The sequence below is a fragment of the Schistocerca serialis genome, chromosome 5 (assembly GCF_023864345.2).
Source record: "Schistocerca serialis cubense isolate TAMUIC-IGC-003099 chromosome 5, iqSchSeri2.2, whole genome shotgun sequence".
Lineage (NCBI taxonomy): Eukaryota > Metazoa > Arthropoda > Insecta > Orthoptera > Acrididae > Schistocerca > Schistocerca serialis.
In genome coordinates this window covers 492030159-492050740 of record NC_064642.1, presented here as the reverse complement: position 1 = coordinate 492050740, position 20582 = coordinate 492030159, and the positions used below count along the sequence as shown (strand labels likewise).

Genomic DNA, 20582 nt, shown 5'->3' with positions numbered 1-20582 from the left:
TCCATTACTTGTTGACAGACACTACACCTCAACATGGCCTCTGTTCTAATGAATGGTGCAAATTTTTGAAAAGTACGGAAAGTGGGGAAGCTTATAACCCATACAAATAACCTTCCTTATGAGGTTTCAATGGCCATTAAACCAAGTTTTAGAGCACTTGCTTCACTAGAACTGCTACAAAAATGTCTGCATGGGAAATCACACAACCCAAATGAAAGTTTCAATGCTCTTATTTGGAAAATATGTCCAAAGACTGTGTTTGTTTCCAATTTGGTGGTGAAGATTTCTGTTTTGGAAGCTGCAGCAGTGTTTAATGATGGGAATGTGGCAAGACTTCACATCCTCAGCAAGCTGGGCTTTACACCTGGAGTCTTCACTGAGCAGATACTGCAGATCATTGATAAGCAAAGAATCGCGAAGGCGGAGACTACAGTCCAGAACAAACACAAAATTGCTAGGCAAAGGAGCAGAGAAGTTTAAAGAGCTGTAGAGGATGATGATGAAGAAATGGAATATGGAAAATGATTTTTCTGCAACTTAAGGTTTTCTGCTTTCAGGAACACATATATCAGAAACTGCCAGAAGGATTGCAATGAAATTTGGCACACCTATTATTTTACTTGGAAGCAATATTTAAGTGGAATACAATTTTAATCAAGATATTATACACAGTTTTGTGGTTGATAATACATTGAAAAGCTTACTTGTAAAAAATGTTCGAAACCAAAATATCACAGAAAATAATAGCATTAATTTACCAAAAAGTTACTGCACTTAATTGTACACCTATTAGTGTAGATTATTTTACCATTAAAAAAATTTGCCAAATTTGCCTCAAAATTATGAAAAAGTGTACCTTAAAATAATAATGCAATGACACACAACATTATAGAATTTATAAAGGGAAACCAGCAGCGAGAATAATGGAAAACATGCTGATGTTTGGAACAGCATTTTATGCAAACAAAAAAATTGTAGATAGTTTAACAGAATTTAGATCTAATTCAGAAAGGATGTCCATGTTAACAGTGAAGTGCAAGAATAAAAGTTACACCCTCATAAACTGTCATGCACCTATAAATGCTGACAACAGAAGAAATCTGGAAGAAGTAAATAAATTCTGAGATCTTTTAGAATCTGAAATTTCTATCATACCTAAAAAGAACGTTAAAATACTTCTTGGTGACTTCAATGCGCAAATTGGGAGGGAAAAGAAATTTAGAACTATAGTAGGTGAATATCCAGCACACTCAAGAACAAACAGAAATGGTGAAAGACTGATCAACATGTGTAAAATGTTCCAGTTAAAACTCATGTCCACAAATTTCAGCAAACTGCCAAGAAAAGCCAAAACCTGGAGACATCCACATCCAAACCTAGGTGAATTTCAACTGGATCACGTAGCCATATCTAAATGGTACATCACGGAAATTATGAATGTTAAAATAGTCAGAAATGGGGAATTCGATTCAGATCATTTTCTCTCTACGATTAAAATAAAATTTCTCCCATCCAAACCAAAAAAGGGGACCAAGAAAGTGATCAGATACAACACCACTACAGCTAATATTACAAAAGAAAATATAGAAAAATTTAGAGAAGAAATTGAGACAAGTAAAGAAGGTGATTGGTGTGAACTCCACATGAAAATAACTCAAGCAGTAGAGAAAACTTTAGCATTAGCCAAGAATAAAAAGACTACCGTATTTACTCCAATCTAAGCCGCACTTTTTTTCCGGTTTTTGAAATCCAAAAAACCACCTGCGGCTTAGAATCGAGTGCAAACTAAGCGGAAGTTCTGAAAAATGTTGGTAGGTGCTGCCACAACTAAGTTCTGTCGTCGAATATATGTAGCGCTACACAGGCATGCTTTGCAGGCACAAAGATAAATACTGGCACCAAAACCTCTGCGTCAGTAAATAAATTTAAAAAAAAGGGTGGAAGATGAGCTTTTTTTCTCCACCCCGAGTTTCGACCACCGCATTTTCATACATTATCCAACAAAGTAAATACAAATTCCGTATTTTTCATCTTCGAATGTAGCAGCATTTCAATGTACTACGAAAATCCGACTGGCAAGACTGTTTGGGATGTTTGTCAATATGGCCAACTCTATGTTCTGAATTTTTTCCTACCTGTGAGAAGAGATGGTTGCTAATAGGAACTTTTCTGTATTGTGAATCACATGCAGTATTCTCTTCACCATAAAAATAATACGAATATAAACATTTTGCCATGTATTGTTTCGTGTTTGCTGCTATCTCATTTAAATCCTGTCTGCCTAATAAACTACGAAGCTTGAGTGAGACAACAGCAAACGCGGAAGAATATACATATCATGCCATGTTTATATTCGTATTATTCTTATGCCTAATAGTGGTACAGTCAGAAATGAAGCACGGCAATTGACTAGATTTTTAGATCAAATCTGACTAATTTCTGTGCAGAATGTAATGTACTTAAGAGGCATCTGCAAAGATTTTCAAACGGAGAAAAATTTTCGCCAAACTCTCGTTCAGAACATCTATCATACGCAGTCTATTATTTGGTTCTTGTTGATCATTATCGAAGAAAGCAGCAGTGTAAGTAACAACAAATAGCAGTCTCTTGCCATTGTTTCGCTAATGAGACTATTCCTCTCTTTTGTTTTTTAATAGTAGGCGGCGGTAGTGTGCACAAAAGCAAGCCATGCCGCGAGCGGCGACAGGTCGTAAACACAAATTATCAGAAGGCGACAAACAATGCATGACACAGTACAGTAATGCATTTTCAGCTTAGAGTGACTTAAAACACCTAAAACAAAGGGAACGGCACTTATCAGATCAAAGAAAAATAAGCAATCTATTCAAACCAGACGGAGCATGTGAAAAAGGAAGGGTACCTGTATAAATACAGACGGAGCGCCTGACGCATAGCAATGGCTACCTGGTACAGCTTAACTGCTAAGCTTACGACTCGAACCAAACTACTGTAGCTGTATCGTCATTCATTCGACCTAAATTGTGTCTCATATTACAATGGACCAACTTTGTTTCGATTTATAGGTGCAGCCTAAAACTTTTCTCTCCCCCTTGAATTTTGAGTCTCAAGTGTGGCTTAGATTCGGGAAATTTTTTTTCTCTTGATTTCGAGTCTCATTTTCCAGGTGCGTCTAAGATTAGAGTGCGGCTTAGATTCGAGTAAATACGGTACATGGTGGAATGAGGAGTGTGAAGAAGCACTAATACAAAGAGCTCAAAAATGGAGATGTTAGAAAAAAAGAGGAAGACCTTTAACAATTCAGACAACAAAGAAAAGAAACATAAAAAATAATCCACAAAATCAAAAGGAACTTTGAAAATCATCAGCTTATTGAAATAGAAGAAAATTTCACCAAAAATAATTCTAGAAATTTTTACCAAACCTTTAAACACACACTTAAAGGATATCAGGCACCAAGTATTTGTTTCAAAGATGAAAATGGCAAAATAGGATTAAATAATAAAGAAAATCGAGAAATTTTAGCAAATTTATTGAAAAGTTGTTAAACTGTCTAGTTCCAACAGATAAATTAGAATTTCCAGTGACATCTCAAAATATAGAGGAAGATTTCCCACCAACAGAGCTAGAAATTCATGAAGCCATCAAAACACTCAAAAAACACTCAAAAACTATAAAGCAAGTGGTGAAGACTCCATTACAACAGAATTATTGAAGTAATCAGAACCAAAAATCATAAAGGATCTACAGCTGCTTTTTGAGAACATTTGGAAAACTGAAAAGATTCCAGTTGAATGGAAAACTGTAATAATCCACCCGCTACATAAAAAGGGAGACAAACAAAATGTCAGTCATTACAGAGGAGTGTCACTTCTGCCAGTGGCATACAAAATATTATCAAAAATTCTCCTCAACAGAGTGGTAGATACTTTGGACAAACAACTAGGAGAATATCAGGGTGGTTTTCGAAAGGGAAGACCCTGTGCAGAACAAATTTTTAACTTAAAGTCAATAATTCGTCATAGAATGTTAACCAGCAAACCGATACTAGTGTCATTTATAGATTTCAAGAAAGCATTTGATTGTAAAGACAGAGAAACAATAGATAAGGTCATTAGAGAATTTGGTGTTAAATCAAAACTAGCAAACATAATTCGTGAAACACTAACAGGTACAGTATCTAAAGTCAAATTTATGGGAGAAGTATCTCAGCCTTTTGAAACAAAAACTGGTGTTAGACAAGGTGATGGTTTATCACCTTTACTGTTTAATTGTGTTCTAGAAAAAATTGTAAGGATCTGGAATTCGGAGCTAAAAAATCACAAAATTGAACCAATAACTCTTGGAAGGAAAACAAATGGAATTAAGGTAAACTGCTTGGCTTTTGTGGATGATTTTGCTATACTTTCAGAAAACCCAACAGAAGCAGTTACTCAAATAAACATTCTGGAAAAATTATTAAACAGAACTGGTCTCAAAATTTCAGCCGAAAAAAAATTCATGACAAATATAAAAAATACATAGAAACACAAATAGGCAAAATAGAGCGAGTAAGTAAATTTAAATATCTTGGAGAAACTATACAACCGAATGGACTAGAAAAATCTGCAATAGATGTAAGAATTAACAAAATGGAAGGAGCATATGGTTTGTCCAAAAATATTTACAACAAGAAATGTATATCTAGAAAAACAAAACTAAAACACTACACCACAGTGGTACGATCAGAATGTTTATATGGATCTGAATGCCTAACTATGAGCTATAAGGTGGACAAACTAGAGGTACTGGAAAGAAGGATTATTGGAAAAATAATAGGTGCAATGAAAACTGCAGATGGTTGGAAAATAAGAAGTAATGAGGAGATCTACAAAAATATAGAGAAAATATCTGAAGTAATGGCCAAATGAAGATTAACCTTTTTTGGACATCTCTACCGAATGGATGGAAATAGACTAACAAAACAAATACTCCTATATTTCTGGAAGAAGAAATCGACAATAGCAATGATTACAGAAGTAAGAAAAGGTCTTGAAAGAAACAATATCAAAGAATCAGAAATAACAGAAAGAAACTGTTTTAAAAACAAAATACTAAATTTGGAATGCTTTCAAAGCAGAAGAAATAAAAAAAATCGGTAAAAACATGGACAGAAGAAAGGAAGATATTTCATGGGGGAGAAAATGAGGAAATACTGGAAAAATAGGAAACAACAACAAAGGAAGAAGAGGAACTGAAGTTGTTAACGTGATCCTAGTTGGTCAATACGATTGTAAAAAAAAATTCAAAATTATCTCACTGCATTAGATAGTTATTAAAAATTCTGATTTTTTTTTTAAAAAAACAGATCTCTATACATAACTGTGCAAAATTTCAATGAGATTGAACAAAAAATGGCAAAGATATGGAATTAGAAAAATATCAGTACAAGACTGCCACCGTCTCCTCTTAATCCTATTTGATACTGACACCATACCGCACAGCAGTACTCTAGCAGAGGATGGAATAGATGGAGAGGCTGTCGAATACAGGAATGTATGTTCTGTGGTCCCCCCTGTCTCCAAAGGCACAAACAGTCTTCTAACCGAGGTTTACATGCAGCATATGCTTGCAATGAAGCTACAGTGAGAATCAAACACTCTGTGATTTAAGAAATTCAACGCGCATTCACACACGTAACATAATTCGTCTTTCACGCAATGAAATTTACTTTGAAAACAACATTTATCAACCACCATTCGCAATATTTTCCCACGACCTGTTAGAATTTGTTTCAGCAGTTGTCAGAGAGCGCCAGAAAACTGTTACTGCACGTGCACTGCTACAATGACGTAGGAAGCCCACATGTTCCTAACTATACAGCATTAAGAGATCTTACATTACGTCGTAAATGGAACAAAACATCAGAGGACACTCCAAGAGCATCAGAATTTTGTAAACCAGACTAAAATGCATAATTTGGCTAAAAGTGCACATTCATATGTCCAGATTCACAAAAAAGTAGGCCCCGACCTGATATTAAGCTTTTCAGTGTGGTTTTCGGGCTGAAAATTTTCTTGGAGTACCAGTACTATATTGTCTCATGTTTGTTTCTTTATTATTGAATAGCACCACACACAGAGATAAAAATGGACACTTGCAATTCAGCAAACAGTTGACACTAGCCACTACTGTGGAATGAAACACTTCGTTTCAAATAAATTGACTGCCTCTGCGGAAAAGATTAATAAAATCCAAATTTCTTTAGCAAATCGACAAAAGTAACTTCAGTGTTCTGCAAGGCTTTACTGACAAAAACCTGGAAGTAAGATAAAATCGGGAAACTAGACCTAGTAAAATATTTTAGCCTTCTATAAGCATGTCAATATTTTTAATTCACTTTCTAGCTCTCAGCCACAGAAATCCGTTTTGTTTTCATTTGATGTGAGAGTTGTAAATGAAGAAGAAACAGGGATCACATGGAGATTACCATCATCTCCAATGCAACAGACTGCTCTGTGCATGCGCAAATCTGGCAGCTGGGTCTTGCCAGAAGAATTTTTCCGACTACTGTCTGGCTGCTTGTTGCTACTGCTGATACAGCTAACAGCCGTACTTCAAGTAATCGCAAGTGGGAGCAGGTACTGCTCATACATGACTTACTGCGTATGCGCAAGAGCCCGTTGGCAACTGCTCAAATGAACCTAATGTAAACCATGTCACGGTCATCGGAAGAAGTTTGTTGTTATGAAGTATTGCATAGTCTTCGTCCTAAAGCCTTTGACACATTTGGGTGTTGGCAAACATTTCTGTGAGCACTGTGTTTTGTTGTTGGAAATGGTGCATTTCCTTTGCAACTTAAGTTTATGTTCATTTTCTTTCTCTTGTTTATGTTTCATTGCTGCAGTATTATTCTGCAGCAGTGGGCTAAAGTAAAACTCTTTGTTAGAGTATCAGTTCTTACCAGTCAAAATTATAAAAATTTAACTGAAAACTAAAACAATGAAAAATACCCAGGTTTTTCCTGAATAAAGACATTCGAGTTTACCTAGGGCATATACACACTGAACTATTATCAGGAGTGTCTCGTAGGAAAGTGAGATGGGTCTCTCTCGGCAGCATGTTCTAAATAATAATAATAATAATAATAATAATAATAAAGAAGTTCACCTCAACACATTCACATCTAACTAAATTGTTTAACAGTTACATTGCAGACCCATACACATTCCCTGATACACTTACACACGGAATAACATATCTGAAACCTAAAGATCAAGCAGACACAGCGAACCCAGCTAAATATCGCCCCATAACATGCCTACCAACAATATACAAAATATTAACTTCAGTCATTAAACAGAAATTAATGACACATACAACACAGAACAAAATTATAAATGAAGAACAAAAAGGCTGTTGCCTATTATTATTATTATTATTATTATAAAGTAAGTTACTGTAGATGAATAGGAAAAAAAAAATCCTGTAATGCTTGAATATAGTATCATTGGTAACACAATAATGTCAAATATGTAGATGCAATGTTGCAAAGAGACATGAAATGGAACAAGCATGTAAAGCCTGTGGTAGGAAGGGGAATGGACACAGTTTATTGGGGGGATTATAGGAAAATGTAGCTGACCTGTAAGAGACTCCTCATAAACGAAATTTGTGTGGCCCCTTCTTGAACACTGCTTGAGTGTTTGGGATCTCCTCCAGCTCACATTCAAAGAAAACAATGAAGCAACTGAAATGAATGCTACATTGATGGTAAGGTTCAATCAACATGTGAGTATTATGAAAAGGCTCTGTGAACTCCAATGTGAATCCCTCGAGGGAAGGTGTTCTTTTCACGAAACATTACTGAGAAAATTTAGGGAACTAGCAACTGTGACTCACTATCCAACAATTCTACTGACACCAATACACATCTCCCATTAGGGCTGCGAAGACGACAAGGGAAATCAGGGCTCATATGGTAGCAAACAGATAGTCATTTTTCCCCTCACAGAAAATGTAATGGGTAGCAGTGGTACAGCATATCCTCCACCCTGCACCCTATAGTATCTTGTAGAATATGCATTTAGATGCAAATGTGTGTGTCTCATGAAGAATAGCCAAGGAAACCAGCATAAAAAAAGTTAGGGATTTATTTCATTTGGAGGTAAACATATACATGCACCCACAATGATAGCTTTCAGAATGAAACTACGGGAAGATGGACAGAATCCCTATTGTGAAAGAATGTTCAAGTGTTCTTAAGAAGGCCTTTTGAATTTTTAAGCGACAAAAGTGAAGACTGATGAACCCGTGATGCATTTGGCCGTAAGAAATTAGTTAATGTTATCAAGCAACAACCTAACACTGCACTCCGAAAAGAAAGGTGTCCTTAATTAAAGAGATATTTGTGTCTACTAAACATTCGCTAATAAGCTTCCATCTAGATAATTTTCTCAATGAATATACTCCACCAACATTGTTATTCAATGTCTGAGCTCATTACTCTATTATCAGTCTACACTAGTTGGACAGAAATAACTCTGCACTAATGCGGTGTGGCTTTTCTCATGGCTGAGAAAGATATAATTTGACATCTAATATTAACAGGCCGCACAGAGTAAGTCTTACTAAAACTGCTTGATAAATGTCAAGTGGCACTAAAGCACTGCCACAATATTGCCATCTACCTCTTGTTAAAGCTTATCTACAGAGAAAGTGGAGTACTCAAAGACAGAATACATCTTTACCTGCAGTGGTCAGCAATAGTGAAACATAACTTGCTGAGCTCAGCAGTTCAATTAACAACTGATGTTTTTCTCAATTATGTCATTACTGCAAACTTCCTTAATACAACAATTTAACTGACACTTTGTAGTGGACCACTGGTAACAGTGTGCATATGATGTTAAGAAACTGGATTGGTGAAACTTAATTACAAAGTCTTGACATCTCAACTAACATGTAATTTAATTAAACTATACCATTTTCTACTAATGGATATACTACTTCATTAAGATAATACGCTATTTTCAAATGTTAAAAATATGATTCAGATTGGTGTTATTCGGATTGACCGCAACATTCAAATCACACTTATGGCCAATATTTTCGCAAAATATCTCTTATTATTATGTAACTGAAGATTAAAAATCATTAAATATCAAGATTTGGTCCTGTAATCAAAAACGCTCTGATGTTGGCTGAAGCTCTGGTAATGTCACAGACTAGGAGTAAGAGAAAAGTATACATGATTTACTGGAGCATTAGCTGAAGTTACTAGGTTTTTACATACTTTTTCTGCAAATAGTTTAGCTATTTAGTGATAGAAAATGCATTTACAACTTTTAAGAACCAATAGAAAATTTTTGTAAATGCTGAAAGTGGAAACCCCACAAAAATTGTTGCATTTATGCTCCACTCACTTAGAGCAGCGATATGGGCAAGGACAAGTAAATGAGTCTGTACCTTATATCTAGATTCTTTATTATCAGTCATGAAATACGACCCAAAGCACAATAAAATTGTTCTTACGTGGTACACAGCAGAAGTGCAACAGGAAGCAGGCGCTCTGTGGCGGAACGGATAGTGTGTGTTACTACGGATACTAAGTTAATGGGTTCGAATCCTGGAGGGGGTCATAAATTTTAAAAAGTTTTACACGAAACATGAAAACAGTGTTGGTAAGAACTCATTGTAGCAGTTGTTTCGATGGTGGGACGTTTTGTATGTAGTTTCACATTAATCTTAGTCTGAGAAATGGACAACTGAGGGTAAATGCAACTACCATGTTTACAAACAATTACCTTTCTTTCGAAACCTTTGCTGGTAGTGAAGCTATCACACACCATACTCCCACAGTACAAAGACGTGTAGGACAATGAGGTCTTTTATGCAGAGAAATATAAAGTATGTACAACATGCAGGTAATACAAACGTAAGGCTTGTGCTGTTTATTAGTATAAGCTAACATGACTCTAATGAAGTGTTATAGCAGGCTTTCAATTTATTCTGTTTTTATAAAAGAACACTGAAATTCGAGAAGAAAAAAAGAGACATGTTATGAGCATAAAATGATATAATTAACCATTTAAGACAACTTACTCTGCATTACTTCCTTAAAAACAATGTACTCGTCTACTTCACAGCTCTCTTCATCAAGTGGAGTAGTGTAGCTTTCAAGTGCAGTCTCTTCATTTGCTTCAAATTCATCATCACTATCAGAGTCATCATCCTGAAAATAAAAAGAACAATGTGCATACGATTAAAATAGAGATTATTCCATACAAGAACAAAGTCTCGGGTAGAATAATCATCCACTGGATGACAAGTCTCTCTCTCTCTCTCTCTCTCTCTCTCTCTCTCTCTCTCTCACACACACACACACACACACACACACACATTTTCAAAATAAGAATTGTAAGGTAATATGGTAAGTTTTCCAGGTTATGTGCAACTGCTTCTACACTGTCATTGATCACTCCTAAAATTTATTTGTTTCTTTCAAATTTAAGTTCGCACTGCAGTACCAGACAGTGTTTGTGCTATCATTGAGATATCAAACAATATGTTTGTTATTACTGTGCAGCATTGCAGAACATACAGATGCACAAAGTGTTTCCAGATTAATGTTTACATTTGACAACGAGATGGTAGTACTTTGTGACCTGTAAATCTAGGGACTGGAAACTTCTTCAAAACAATGCATCTTTTTGTCTGCTTGTCTGCATCACAGCCACTTAGAAAATATTATTAATAATCTCATTTCTTCATGATGTGCCCATATCCCCACTGATGTGTTCAGGTACAACTGACTCCTCACCATTTGCAACTATAAAGAAAAGATAAAACTCTGGAATCTTCTTCATTGGGTTTAGAATTTGGTTGGCACAAAGCTGTATATTCATGTCACCACTCTTTCCAGTATTTGGTAATATTAAAAAGGTTCTTTGAGTGGCTTTAGATCTTTAGTAGAAATGTGTTCTTGTTGGACTCAGTATTCGTAAGAATTTGCAGCTCGAAAGCTTTTCTTCCGAGATCATATTCCATGTCAAAACAAACTAATTTGGGACCAATTTTCTGCTCAACCACAAAGGATTTCAATGAAATTTTATGTGAATTTTCACACATGTCAGTTCTTCACAGCAATACTGGTAAAGATAAAGTCACTTGTTTGACTCCATGCACAACTTTGCACAGAGCAAACATGAATTTCTGGTGACTAAGCCATCATATCTCAGGCAACATTTTGTTGAAAGAAATGAAATTTGACCTCCAAATTTAGCTGATCTCTTAAGAATAATACTGACAAAATTTCGCGAGTCATATTGAGCCAGAAAATTTTATACTAAAACACCGAAAGAGTTGCCAGAAAAAATATCAAACTTTTGTTTCTTATATCTTCAGGACTAACAGTGAAGATGAACATGAAACTTGGCATATAGTAAGCTAACAATCCAAAAGTTCTCAGCTATAAAGTGTTAACGTACCTATTTCCACTACTGAATAAATGAAGTACAAAGTTGATGATTTTGTAAAAAGATAAAAATTTTCAAACTGGGTAAACGCATGCTGAACATGAAACTTAAAAAGCAATAGGTCGGTAGCACAAAGATGTGGAATGCAAAATTCCATTGACTTACTACTTTCCAATGCTCTATAAACTCATCAAACAGGTGACAGTTTTCATGAAAAGGTGAAAATAGGGTATATTTAACACTACTTTTACAAGTACTGTTTTCTATTAAAGTTCATCCAAAACAACATGTTTTAACCCCACCCTCTGAACAGTGGGTTTAATTTCCAACAAGTGCTATTAATGCTACGTAAATTGAAGCAAACTAGCCAGAAAAATCACACTGTGAATAAAACTTTAACATTGGCTTCTTATATCTTGTTGATTAAATGTATAATAAATGTGAAACTGTGGACAACAACACCTTAGTACAATAAGGTTTTCCAATACACAATCTCATTCATGTTCTGTTTTCTAAATTTCTACAAAATCACTTAAAACTTGATTTTCGTAAAAGCTACAAAAATAGATGACATTCAATTTGCTTTTAGAAAATGTGTTTTCCATAACTGATTTCAAACTAATCACAATTGGAAAGAGCATGTTTTCAAGCATTCAGAAAACCAAGTTTGATTTGCAATGTGCACTAACATTACTTGAAAATGATGGCAAACTTGGAGGGGAATGAACTAACAGGATATGTTGTGGCAACCTGTTGCCCTTTTTTTTTTGTTGAAAGTGGTTTTTATTTTTAAATTGACAAGTAATATCACACTATATTGCATTGGTCAATGGTGTCATTGTCACAAACCATTGAAGAACATGAATCATCAACCCCATCACCATAGGGAGCATGACCAGTAGCTGTGCAATATCAGCAACAGGGTGGGTTTCTTCGTCCAGGTCCCCAAGCCTGTAATTTGGTTTCTTAACGTAAGTTCCGTAAGTTCCAAAGTCTTGTCGTGATACCCGTCTACTTACAAAGCCATTTGTTAAATACATTATTTCCAATTCTCAAATTTGTGAGAGTGTCCCACACAGGCAGCAAACAAAAAGTAATATCAATTTCCATTTTAAACTTAACATTGCAACATTACTGACATATCAACAAACACAATGATACACTAATAAAATTTATGCATCCTCAAGGCCAGGGTCTTTCATTTCATTGGTCCCAAAAGTCATGATGCTAGCTGGTTAGCAGAACAACATTTCATTTCCAAGTTCTTTGTTTGTTTAATATTGAGATGTGGCTGAGAGTATTAATTTAGAGAAAATTAGCTGCAGAGAGCAACTAAAAAACGCCGAAAAATGTGAACTGTAGTGTTGGTAAGTTTAAAATCATAACTGATATTACTGGTTGCTTGCTGCCTACATGAGATATTCCCAAAGGTTTAAGAATCTGAGATAAGGTACTTAGCAAATAGCTTTGTAAGCAGACAGTCACCACAACAAAGCTTTGGAACCTAAATTAAGAAATCAAATTACGGGCTTGGGAACCTGGATGAAAAAATCCACCCTGTGGCTGGTATTGCACAGTTATTTAGTGTGGCCTCTATGGCAATGGGGTTGACAATTCATGTTATTGGACTGATAGTGACAATGTCACCATAGACAAATGCAGTACAGTGAGATATTACTTTTCAATTTGACAAAAATCACACGCATCGAAACATGGACAACAAGGTGTTACAATGTAGCCTGTTAGCGCATTCCCCCAAATCTGTCTGTCACTTTCCGTCTTTGATGGTGCACACTGGATATCTAATGTGATTTTCTGATGTCTGTAGACATGCTCTTTCCAAGTGTGATTAGTTTGAAATCAATTATGGAAAACAGATTTCCTAAAAGGAAATTGAATGTGGTCCGTTATTGTAACGTTTATGAAAGTCATGTTTGAATTGATTTTGTAGAAATTTAGAAACTGGCATGTGAACGAGATTCTATACTGGAAAATCTTATGTTACTAAGTTGTTGTGTCCATAGTTTCACACACTCCTGGAAATTGAAATAAGAACACCGTGAATTCATTGTCCCAGGAAGGGGAAACTTTATTGACACATTCCTGGGGTCAGATACATCACATGATCACACTGACAGACCCACAGGCACATAGACACAGGCAACAGAGCATGCACAATGTTGGCACTAGTACAGTGTATATCCACCTTTCGCAGCAATGCAGGCTGCTATTCTCCCATGGAGACGATCGTAGAGAAGCTGGATGTAGTCCTGTGGAACGGCTTGCCATGCCATTTCCACCTGGCGCCTCAGTTGGACCAGCGTTCGTGCTGGACGTGCAGACCGCGTGAGACGACGCTTCATCCAGTCCCAAACATGCTCAATGGGGGACAGATCCGGAGATCTTGCTGGCCAGGATAGTTGACTTACACCTTCTAGAGCATGTTGGGTGGCACGGGATACATGCGGACGTGCATTGTCCTGTTGGAACAGCAAGTTTCCTTGCCGGTCTAGGAATGGTAGAACGATGGGTTCGATGACGGTTTGGATGTACCGTGCACTATTCAGTGTCCCCTTGACGATCACCAGTGGTGTACGGCCAGTGTAGGAGATCGCTCCCCACACCATGATGCCGGGTGTTGGCCCTGTGTGCCTCGGTCGTATGCAGTCCTGATTGTGGCGCTCACCTGCACGGCGCCAAACACGCATACGACCATCATTGGCACCAAGGCAGAAGCGACTCTCATCGCTGAAGATGACACGTCTCCATTCGTCCCTCCATTCACGCCTGTCACGACACCACTGGAGGCGGGCTGCATGATGTTGGGGCGTGAGCGGAAGACGGCCTAACGGTGTGCGGGACCGTAGCCCAGCTTCATGGAGACGGTTGCGAATGGTCCTCGCCGATACCCCAGGAGCAACAGTGTCCCTAATTTGCTGGGAAGTGGCGGTGCGGTCCCCTACGGCACTGCGTAGGATCCTACGGTCTTGGCGTGCATCCGTGCGTCGCTTCGGTTCGGTCCCAGGTCGACGGGCACGTGCACCTTCTGCCGACCACTGGCGACAACATCGATGTACTGTGGAGACCTCACGCCCCATGTGTTGAGCAATTCGGCGGTACGTCCACCCGGCCTCCCGCATGCCCAATATACGCCCTCGCTCAAAGTCCGTCAACTGCACATACGGTTCACGTCCACGCTGTCGCGGCATGCTACCAGTGTTAAAGACTGCGATGGAGCTCCGTATGCCACGGCAAACTGGCTGACACTGACGGCGGCGGTGCACAAATGCTGCGCAGCTAGCGCCATTCGACGGCCAACACCGCGGTTCCTGGTGTGTCCGCTGTGCCGTGCATGTGATCATTGCTTGTACAGCCCTCTCGCAGTGTCTGGAGCAAGTATGGTGGGTCTGACACACCGGTGTCAATGTGTTCTTTTTTCCATTTCCAGGAGTGTATTTATCATGCCTTTAATCAATGACATATAAGAAACCGAAGTTAAAACTTTACTTGCAGTGTGATTTTTCTGGCTGGTTTGCTTCAATTTAACCAGCAACATCAGCCCATGTTGGAAATTAAACCCACTGTTCTGGAGGAGGAGGAGGAGGAGGAGGAGGAGGAGGAGGAGGAGGAGGAGGAGGAGCACTTAAAACACCTTGCTTCAAATGAAACTGGGTTAGAAGCTCTAATAGAAAGCATAATTTGAAAAATAAGTGTCAAATATCCCCTATTTTCACATTTTCATGAAAATCACAATTTTTTCAATGAATTTTTTAATTATTGGAAAATAGCAGTTGAATGAAATTTTGTATACCACATTCTTCTGCTACCGACTTATCGTGTGTTAAGTTTTACGTTCAGCATGCATTTACTCTACGAGATACAAGGGTTCAAAGTTCACATTTGTTTCGTGCTGTGATTTTCACGCCCAACTTTGTTTCAAAGTATCTAGCTCTGTGGGCCGGCATTGGACAATCAAATACACTTTTTTTGGTAGTTAAAACCACGGTCTTTCTAACTAGCGCAGTTCGGAAAGTTTTAAAGAACAGTTTCTGCAAAATCAGGTTGTTGGTACAGTTGCGGTACCTATGTTCACTGGGGAAAAGTGCGAATGTTCATATAAAATTTTAACAAAATCTTATGGTCGAGCTGATGTGGAATGACTTAATAGGAGATGGTCTCACAATGCCGGTAATGACTATCATGGCTTCATTCACACATGTGTCTATCTTCTGTGTATGTGTAAGAAAAGTTAAAGCAGAATGTGTATATGTATACGAGTATGACCACAGAACATCTGTCCACCAGAAAGAATAGTCACCACCAAACTGTAGTCCAGTGCAGAGTTGACCACCCAGTAGCAGAACATACTGCTAACCACAAGATGCTAAATATCAATGGTATCCTTGCAACCCATCCATCAATCCTGTAATTCTTCTGGCCTCACTCTCTACTAAACCATTGCACTCACACCCTCTACCCAACAGTTTCTCTTTCCTCTGTTACTTTGCCAGTTCCCATAACCACATCTTTATCATCATCATCATCATCATCATCTGCTGCTGCACAAACTCACGGACTCTGGTGCTCATGCGTGGCATTGAGATCTCAAGCACCTGCTGCCTCCCTCGGACATGTCAGCCACCGTTCCCCTAACCTCCATCCTGGCTCTTTTTTCTCTCCACCCAACCCACCTAACAACCTCTTACCGCGGCCTACCTACTGAACTGCAGTCCTAGCAACGTGTGTCCAATTGGCACTTGCATATGCACTGTAACTCCAATAGATTTGTACAAAAAGTAGCACAGTTTTCATTCTTTTTTGTGCCAGTCAACAACGCATCACTTCTACTGATGTTTGTGTGTGCTCTTTTCTCCTGCAAGGGCAATATACTCAGCAGCTTAATAAGTGAATTTACAGCAGCATTGCTTAGATTATCAGCTTTTGCATTGCAGTTATTTGGATATATTTTGTGGAAGAGGCTTACTTATGATACAATACATCTCCGTGTAGATAACACTGAACATCATGGCAGAAGTACTTTCCACTGTACCAGTTATTAAGCCTTTTTCCTGTACCATTCATGTGTGAAGTGTGTGTGAACAATAACTCATTAAATGCCTCTGCGCTCAAAGTAAGTAGGTTAATTCTGTCTTTGTGATCCCTATGGAAGTGATACGTAAGGGGCTGTAGTATATTCCTAGATTCTTCAAGTGTTTGACATGCAAATAATATTCTGCATGAGTTTTTTTGTACCCAATCTCCTTTGTAGACTCATTGCATTTCCCAAATACTCTACTAATAAAATTAAATCTGCCATCTGCTTTATGAATGAACCTATGTGGTCATTCCATTTCTTATTCTTGTAAATTTTTATACACAGGTACCTATACGAGTTGACGGATTCCAAGTATACAATGGCCTCTTTTCCTCTTTCCTTTTTTGTGGAGAGTATAATTCTTAACATTCAAAGAAAGTGGTCAATCTCTGCACCAGTTTGAATTCTTACCAATATCTGACTGAACATTCTGTAATAACTCTCCATCTAAGATAAAATGCTCTTCCTTCCTGTCAATACATGCTCAATCCAGTTGGAATTTGCTTTGTATGACTGTACTTTCAATAATAAGCGTATGTGTGGTACTGTGCCAAATCTTTTACAAAGGCAAGAAATACTTGATATTCCTGACTGCCTTGATCCATGGTTTACAGGTGGTCTTCTGAGAAGAGCACGAGTTGGGTTTCACATAACTGTTCAATTGTACTTGAGTTCAGTTATATTTTACGAGGGCAGTTCAATAAGTAATGCAACACATTTTTTTTCTGAAACAGGGGTTGTTTTATTCAGCATTGAAATACCCCAGGTTATACCCCAATCTTTTAGATACACAACACTATTTTTCAACGTAATCTCCATTCAATGCTACGGCCTTACGCCACCTTGAAATGAGGGCCTGTATGCCTGCACGGTACCATTCCACTGGTCGATGTCGGAGCCAACGTCGTACTGCATCAATAACTTCTTCATCATCCGCGTAGTGCCTTCCACGGATTGCGTCCTTCATTGGGCCAAACATATGGAAATCCGACGGTGCGAGATCGGGGCTGTAGGGTGTGCATGAGGAAGAACAGTCCACTGAAGTTTTGTGAGCTCCTCTCGGGTGCGAAGACTTGTGTGAGGTCTTGCGTTGTCATGAAGATGGAGAAGTTCGTTCAGATTTTTGTGCCTACAAACACACTGAAGTCGTTTCTTCAATTTCTGAAGAGTAGCACAATACACTTCAGAGTTGATCGTTTGACCATGGGGAAGGACATCGAGCAGAATAACCCCTTCAGCGTCCCAGAAGACTGTAACCATGACTTTACCGGCTCAGGGTATGGCTTTAAACTTTTTCTTGGTAGGGGAGTGGGTGTGGCGCCACTCCATTGATTGCCGTTTTGTTTCAGGTTCGAAGTGATGAACCCATGTTTCATCGCCTGTAACAATCTTTGACAAGAAATTGTCACCCTCAGCCACATGACGAGCAAGCAATTCCGCACAGATGGTTCTCCTTTGCTCTTTATGGTGTTCGGTTAGACAACGAGGGACCCAGCGGGAACATACCTTTGAATATCCCAACTGGTGTACAATTGTGACAGCACTACCAACAGAGATGTCAAGTTGGGCACTGAGTTGTTTGATGGTGATCCGTCGATCATCTCGAACGAGTGTGTTCGCACGCTCCGCCATTGCAGGAGTCACAGCTGTGCACGGCCGGCCCGCACGCGGGAGATCAGACAGTCTTGCTTGACCTTGCGGCGATGATGACACACGCTTTGCCCAACGACTCACCGTGCTTTTGTCCACTGCCAGATCACCGTAGACATTCTGCAAGCGCCTATGAATATCTGAGATGCCCTGGTTTTCCGCCAAAAGAAACTCGATCACTGCCCGTTGTTTGCAACGCACATCCGTTACAGACGCCATTTTAACAGCTCCGTACAGCGCTGCCACCTGTCGGAAGTCAATGAAACTATACGAGACGAAGCGGGAATGTTTGAAATTATTCCACAAGAAATTTCCGGTTTTTTCAACCAAAATTGGCCGAGAAAAAAAATGTGTTGCATTACTTATTGAACTGCCCTCGTAGTTCAGAATATGACTAGGATTCTACAACAAAAGACATCAAGGATATTGTATGGAAGTTTTGTGGATCACTTCTCCTACCTTTCTCGTATACATGTGTGACCAGTAGGCTATTTTCTTCTAATTGCTGAGGATGTTTTTCTGTCCAAGGAATCTACAGCTATGGTATATTATGGTTAAAGGGAGGATGAACATTGCCACAAATTTGGCATAGAATATGATAGGAATTCCCCAGGGCCCTAGAGCTTTTGCCAATTCTAACAATTTCATCTGGTTTCCAACATCACTGACACTAATTCTATTTCTTCTTTGCAGTACACAAGTTAAATTGAGGCAATATTCCAGGATTTTCCTTTGTAAAGGAACATTTGAAAAGTGAGTTCATTATTTTGGCTATTGTGTTGCTACCCACAGTTTTTAGTTCTTGTCTCGTCCATGACTGCCTGAAAACTTAACTTTTGTGCTACTAGTCACTGCCATGAGCAGAATACCTTCTGATTCCGAGACAGATCTTTTGATAAAACTCTGCTGTAGTAATCACTGAAAGGTTCACATATTGCCCTCTTGACAGCCAAAACTGTTTAATTTAGCACTATACACTTTGTTTAACATCTAATATGCTGTAGTCTCTGTTTTCTCGGAAGTTTCTTTATACTGACTGTACTGTGGATGATCCCTCCATCATGAACTGTTCTGCTAAGCATGTATCTATCTAGTGCATGATCAACTGTTCTTTTAAACTTGAGCTGAAGTACTTCTACATGTTCCTGCCCAGAAATCAATGTTTTAAATTCTTCACTAAGATATAATTATTCCCTTTTATACAGTTTGCTGAAAATATACGTCTTTCTGTTTAGTTTAGTTGAGTGGTACTGAGAGACAGATCAGGACCTTGGCCTTTCAGCACCAGGTGCTGTACCTGAAAATCGTTATTATCGCGACTGACTGCTGGATAATTTTAGTCCCCTTCGATGATTACAGTATGACTGGAGAACTTATGTACAAGAAAACTGAGAGTTAATCCACAGTTTTCGGTCACACCAGGGGCAAGGATCCAACAATAAGTTAATGTCCACATCCAATACAGAGTCTTGCCCAAAAATTTTTGCATCAAGTTCCAATTTCTACTCTGTGGTTGTAAGTTATTCTGCTGCAAAAAATATACCATTCCATTTGCCATTAGTTTATCCTTTCAATATACACTTAAACCTTTCTCAAAAAATCTCACTGTTATCAATTTCAGGTTTCACTCAGATTTCTATACCTTATATTATACAAGCTTACTTTATATTATACAAGCTCCACTTCTTTTTAGGAATGCAACAAACTGTGGTCACATTGCAAATGCTTTGACAGTTAATCATCATGATTTTAATATTCTCACATGTGGGAGGCATTTGCACTGACACTTCCGGGTCCCCCAAGATATTTAGTATCACAGTTATCAACGACTTCTATCCCATCAAATGATAAATGCAATCTCCTGTATGCTTCTTTATTATGAAGTTGCAGTGCTGCTGTTTGTTTTTTCATTAGCGAAATTATTCATGCTATATAGTAACACCATTTGAGAGTGTACGGTGACAATGATATCTTTGTTCTGACAGATTAAAGCAATGTCATCTGCATGCTGTATTTTCTTGGCGTTAGTAGCTGACATTTTGAATAGAATGGGAGACAGGAACGATCTTCGAAGAATACAATCATACAGGGTTGAGTAAACTGGCTAGCTTCTGACACAGACTTACATCACAAATTTCAACATAAAGGCCTTCTCTTCATTATGTATTGTTAGCTCCCATCAGATATGTAAGATGCAGCTGGTTCGATCCATCTCTCAAATCTGAATTCCATAAATGCTTTATTAGTGCTTTCTTTTGTCTTTCTAAATCATACTTCTCAACTGGGGTATTTTATATGTCATATCATCGACAAGATTGAGAATTAACCCTTTCAGTAATTTGTATGTGATTTTGAGTAGGCAGCTATGCGTATATCAAATAACGAAATGACAGTACCTAAGT

General features: G+C 38.2%; 1 protein-coding gene across 2 annotated transcripts in view; it reads right to left on the bottom strand.

Moving 5' to 3' along the window:
• LOC126482360 (importin-7) overlaps positions 1-20582 on the bottom strand; it is a 176881-nt gene that overhangs the window by 28704 nt on the left and 127595 nt on the right. For both annotated transcript variants that reach the window (XM_050106440.1, XM_050106442.1), the window contains exon 21: positions 10063-10192. In XM_050106440.1, the coding sequence (XP_049962397.1) occupies positions 10063-10192 (130 nt within the window). The remainder of the gene's footprint in view (positions 1-10062; positions 10193-20582) is intronic.